This window comes from Protopterus annectens, chromosome 15.part0 (genome assembly GCF_019279795.1).
Source record: "Protopterus annectens isolate FY-2018-M chromosome 15.part0, PAN1.0, whole genome shotgun sequence".
NCBI classification, from domain to species: Eukaryota; Metazoa; Chordata; order Ceratodontiformes; family Protopteridae; genus Protopterus; species Protopterus annectens.
In genome coordinates, this window is record NC_056749.1 from 366021834 (window position 1) to 366027833 (window position 6000).

A 6000-nucleotide genomic window follows, 5' to 3' on the forward strand; every position below is an offset into this window, starting at 1 on the left:
TTAATAATTAGTTGTTGAGCCTAATCTTCCTGTAACTGGCAGTGACATAGTTAAGTCTTCTGTAAAAAATTTCCATTTGAGCTCTCTTGGGTTCCACATTTCTCTGCTTTATACAAATTTTCATAAAATTTCTGAAATGTCTCTAATACCTCTATAGGAATTCTGGTTATTTTCTTGTATGGTCCCGAAGGTTGGTGATAACTCTATCTTCTGTTGTCCACGTTGTTGTGTTAAAAGTTTTTTTGTGTTCTGGAGTTATCAGAAAGTAATTCCTTAACAGGAGTCTTTCTAAACTCATGCATGTTATCCAAATACTGCCTTATTTTCCCTTTAGCAGTCTGCAGTTGCTCCTCCTCTTCTTTTGTGAGATAAACCGTATTCTGTTTACAATGCTTTAACCTTTGTCAGCTTCTCTAAGTAATTAATTTTACCTCATTTTATCCTGCTCACTAGCTATCGCTTCTAAAGAAATTTCTATATTCCCTAATAACACTGAAATAATTTCTACTGCCCATTCCTTAAATTCCTCTCACTTTTTAACAGATTGGTGGGAAAGTGTCAGTGTCTCATCTTTACTTCATGAATAAGCATTTTTATGATAGATTTTATAGTTGTGTGATCTGAAATAGTAATTGGATGTGCATTAAAGCTTTCAATTATATGCTCCTGTGAAATACAATTTCGATCAGGTCTAGCCTAGTTATTGCACCTTGGGCAATAATAATTGCATTATGTCTGAATTCCTACCACCGAGTTCACATCTTCCATTATCAAATTGTTTCATACATTTCTTCAGAAATCTGCCCTGTTTTGTTGTATATTTTTATTGTAGGTTGTCTTGATACATCGTCATTATTGCAAATCAAGTTCCAGTCTCCAATAAGTAATAGTCCTTGATGAAAGTTGATTATTTCTCCCGCAATTTTCTTAAGCTCGACAATAGCAGCTTTTGGTATCCTCCTCTCTTGTCAATAGCCCTTTACTACCAAAATCTACCACTATTGCCTGTCTGACAGTCGGTATTATTACTCCCCTTTTCCTTTGATCCTGATATTCTTGTCAAATTTACATGCTCATTTTTTTTCAAATATGTTTTCTGCAGCATTGCTGTTTGCACTTTGCATTTCTTAATATAATTCAGTACTATTTCTCTTTTTGTCTATACGTGTAAAGTTATTTACATTATAATATGGATAGAGTAGCCAGTATGATAAAAATGTATTTTCTACATTCTATACATGACAGTTTTATTTACTAATTTTTGTCTTGCGTGCACACAGTAATAATTGGCAGGCTGATCTTTTACACAGTTAATTCTTTTCAACTACATTTGAACCTAGTCATATTTTCAAGATTGTTTGCTGTAATGAAAACCCTCAAACAAAAATCTAAATACATTTTCAGAAAACCCCTGCCCTATTAACTTGAAACAAATGTGCAAAACTATGGACATTTTAACAAATGAAGTTTAGCCCTCCAGATAGGAACAATTGCCCCAAATCGACAACTGCGTCTACAGACATTTAATCTAAAACTAAGGTTACTTATGTTACCGTGCATGCTACAACCTGTGTTCCACTTGTAGTCATTGCTGTCTGTCCTTTTCTTATCCATGTTCCCCCCTGGAAGTGAAAACAGTTTGCATGGTGTCAGAAATCATCATCATTATTAAGGCTGTTGGAAAGGCTGCTATCTCGTATCCACTTGCCATAATTTCAAACTTTAGTTTTCACTGAACTGCTTGCCATTCTACCTTTAAATTTTGCATTTTGTTTGGCAAAGGATGCTTAGAACTCTCAAGATTGTTTGCACCTGCAAACAGTTCATCTCCATGTAAAAGTAGTTAGCAGTAAGGAAAACAAAAATGCTAACTTTTGCAGATGCATGAAGTATAATCTTTGTAAATTTCACTTAGAAGACAATCTGCAGAATTCCCTGGCCAACTACCTTAAGCTGGAGACTTATTGACTCCCATTGACAGTATATGCTAATGGACATAAAAAGGCTGTCTTTGCAGACATAAAAAAACTTAACATTATTCATGTCTTTCATCATTTTGTCTTATTTTTCAAGCCCATTCGCTTACAAAAAAAAATTTATAGCTTAATTCAAAGACATTAAAATAGGCAACCCTCCCTCGTAAAAACCAAAGAAGTTATTACTTTAATTCTGCATGTAATGTAATCAGTACACTTTGTATACTCCATTCCCAAGCGGCCCAAGATCATAGCATTGTATTAACATATGCATGTTTTTGTCCAGCTTTTCTTAGGTTAGTGTAAAGTCTGTATTTTTTTTACAACTAACAAAACATATTGATTTATTTTAATAGCTTTAACATGTACAACAGTCACTGAAGAGATCCCCACATTTATAATGCCTGACTGTACACTATACAAAGCAACTTTGCAAAATAGCATGCAGTTTATATTGTGAAATGTTTTATACAAATATTAATAACAAAACGTGTTTTACTTGGTTATTTTTTGCCCTGCTTTATAGACCACACTGAAATTTAAAAAAAGTTAGCAAAATTCCAGTCTTTCTCTGCCACTTTGTCCTTCTAAAGCCATATTTCACAAATGTTATTGATTGCTGTAGGGTCTCCTATGTATTCACTAATTTCATTGATGCTGGTGGTTTACCGGATTATCATCATCTCCATCTCCCAACACCAGACTCTGGTTCAAGTCAAAGATACTCCTGAGTCTTCTAGTCAACTCTTGTGCTTTTTTCTAACTCCTGAGCATTTTCCTTTGGAACAGTTGAAAAGGTTTTACCAGCAAAGTCTTTCTGAGGTTTATTGTCAGAAGAATGAGAATCAGAGGCTTTTTCTTCCAAACTTACTTTTTGTTGGATAAATTTTATTTACTCCTTAGCATGTTCTTCATCCAGAACATTACTTTGATCCTCTGGAAAAAAAAAATACCCCGAAGACAGATGGATACAGCAGCTTGAAACCCGCACCAAATTCTCATCAATTCCTGATTGAAACTCAAATCAAACTCTCATCAGTTCCTGATTACAGAGATAAACTCGCTCCTCTTCTGCATGGTGTACAGTGAATAATCATTTTCCAAAAAGTCTGCTGTCCCTTCTTTTAAAAATTCTGCTAGTATGATTGCAGCTCTACTAATATAGGTCCTGGCTGCTTTCTCCTGGACAGGTTTTACAGCATGCATTCGATGTGTCCTTTCACTAACAAATTTTGCCGTGGAACATCAGTCCAGTTGCTTATTTATGCTTTCATAAAATTAATGCAGCCTGTCCCTTCCAGTTTCTTTGGTACAGCAGAAAATGTCAGGTTTTCCCTGCATTCTTGGTCTTATAACTGTTTTTGAAACAGCTGTTATTGAAAAGCTATAAACTCAGCCAGCTTTTTCTTCATTTCAGCCTCCAATTTTTGCAATTTATCACCATCAAAAAGGCTAGTTGAAGCTTCTTCTATTTTTTCCACCCATTTGAGTTGCTATATTCCTTTAATGTTTTATTTATTTAATCACCTCTGCGAACACTTAATTTTTTTCTTCTCTAAAGTACTGGAAGGCATCTGATGTACCAAAGCTGAAGCTTAAACTACTTTTTGCTGAATGGCTACAGGATTCTTTCAGGCCAGTGTTTTTTTCCTTGTTTTCTGATTTATTTTTTTTCAGGTGGTTCTTTGCTGGCATTCGAGTAATGTATTTAACTAGACCGTAGATGAATTTTACTCAAACTGCCAGTTTCACTTGAACTTTTTTTCAGTTTTCACACTGGCACACTGGGACTGCTGAAACTGAGCTGTTGATCAATGAGTAACCAACTTGCAAGTTTCAGAAATGTTAATTGTGCCGAGATTGAGGTATCACAAGAGGAAATTCCAACAGGTATCTACTGTAGAAGTCCTTTTAGAAGATTCACCTGATTTTAGTACATATGTATCTATTATTTTTATGCAAAATAAAGAAATTTTGGACTTGTGTGCTCTTTTGCATCAGGTCAGTGGACGATTGAGTTATCACTCATTTTCCACTTCCCACTGTGGGAGTGAGAGCCTAGCCAGCAAACCAAGGGTGCAAAGCCTTCAGCTGTCTAGGACAGAGTTGCAAGTTCATTGCAGGATACATGAGAACATCGATTTGCATATCAGACACACAGCTATGGGCAGTTTTGAGGATTACAAATTCAGGTAATGGCATGTGTTTGAAATGTGAGAAGAAACCAGAGCACTGTCAAAAAATCCCACTTAGATACAGGTATAACATGCAGACTATGCACAGAAGGCATCCATGCCAGGAACCAAAATGGAGAACAGAGAAATCCAAAGGAGCATTGCTTTCCCCTGTACTAATCTACAGCCCTCATCTTGCTTAAGGCTAAGCAAACGGCTCCTGGGCTAATATATATTCCACACCTACTGTTTCTGCACACATTTCTGTGCATGCTATTTATGTTCACATCTAAATACTTTTCTACAAGTTTATTTTCTAGTGTCATGCTTGTATTTTATAGACATTTTGTTTATTTGGTAACTGTGAGCAGTAATTGGGAGATATAGTGGGACTGTATAATTTATAATTATTACTGAACCTATGCCTTTTGTAATTTATTCTGTTTAGAAAACATGTCACCTGACCTGAATATTATTTCCTTTTAAAGTGCTATCACCAGAGTTATTGGCAGTCTCTGGTTTACATGCAGCAGCATCCACCTATGGATCCATACGCACCATACCCTGAAGCCTCTCCAGTGGTTGATCAAGCAGTTCCACCATTGTATAGTGATATTGGAAGAAACAATGACCGACAAATTCCATCAGATACTGCCGGCAACAGTAAGTATTCAACCAAACTGAAACCAAACATTTCAGGAAAATCTGTCTACAAATTCTTCCAGAATGTAAACTAGTTAAAGTAGATCAGTGTGTGCGACTGACTGCATGGAAAGATGTTCATCGTATTGATCACTGTTGCAGTAGCCTAAGTTGTGTGGGTTGTATCCTGCCAAGGATATAACAGCTGCCCAGCTTTCAGAGTTTGAGCACCTTCCATGTGCGCAGACTGTTGGGCAGTTTGAGCTTGCTGAAAGACAAGTATGGATGTGAAACCCTCCAGATCTTTACCTCCTCTGAAGAGTACACTCCACTGAGGCTTTTGAGAATCAACAGTTGGCTTCTGCTTTTCTTTGCCTGGCAGGTAAGTTCCCCTTGTGGGGGAAAAATAAAACATCAGTTTTCATAATTTTGTTGTTTTATTACTTTCCTCTTTATGAAAGTTATTTTAATACTAGGAATGTGTTTTAATGGACTATCTCAAGACTGTAATCTACTTTTAAACAGTGCACATTTTTTTTCTGTCAGTTTAAAAGTGGTGTAAAGTAACTGAAAACATTTTGTCTGTGGAGAAATTGTTTTTATTTTACTTTAGTGGCATTAGCATAGCATTTTAAAGTACTTTTTACTGTGTTTTCTTCTGTCAAAAAAGTAACTTTTTTGGATTAGTAGTGTTTACCAGCAATTTTTTGGTCTTCCCCAGGAAAGAGGCACCATTTTGGCTTAACCATGAATTTGACTACTAGTAGTCCCATGGTTGTTCTTTCTTCCAGCCATAAAAGGAAACAACTTGCGCAAACAGCCTTTGCCACCACAGCAGGCTAGTAGTTTGCCTCAGTCACAGGTGGGTGACTGCTGTGGCCATTTATTATTTATTGTATCTCATACCACTCATCTTTTACCCTGGATCCCTCTGATGTAGCAGCTACAGCCTTTATGGATCGTGAGTTAGCCTTGTCCTCTGTGGCTTTTGGGGTCCCCTCAGTAGGCAGGGGTGACCCACTGTTGTTGCTCCTGGGAAAGGGAACAAAGAAGGTTTCTCTATTGTGTCATCCCTAGGAAAGCTGATGTTGCCATTAGTATTGTGGTTGGCCTCATTTTACCTGTCAAAACTAAACTAAAAACCAAGCATGTATGTACTTCTCCTTATTAATTGTCTTTAAGTAGGAGTAATTTACTGTTCCTGACTC

The 6000-nt window shown here is 36.5% G+C and overlaps 1 protein-coding gene across 1 annotated transcript in view; it reads left to right on the forward strand.

The window, feature by feature from the left end:
* LOC122789830 (putative bifunctional UDP-N-acetylglucosamine transferase and deubiquitinase ALG13) overlaps positions 1-6000 on the forward strand; it is a 2262889-nt gene that overhangs the window by 2035495 nt on the left and 221394 nt on the right. The window contains exon 13 of the mRNA XM_044057268.1: positions 4639-4813. Within this exon, the coding sequence (XP_043913203.1) occupies positions 4639-4813 (175 nt within the window). The remainder of the gene's footprint in view (positions 1-4638; positions 4814-6000) is intronic.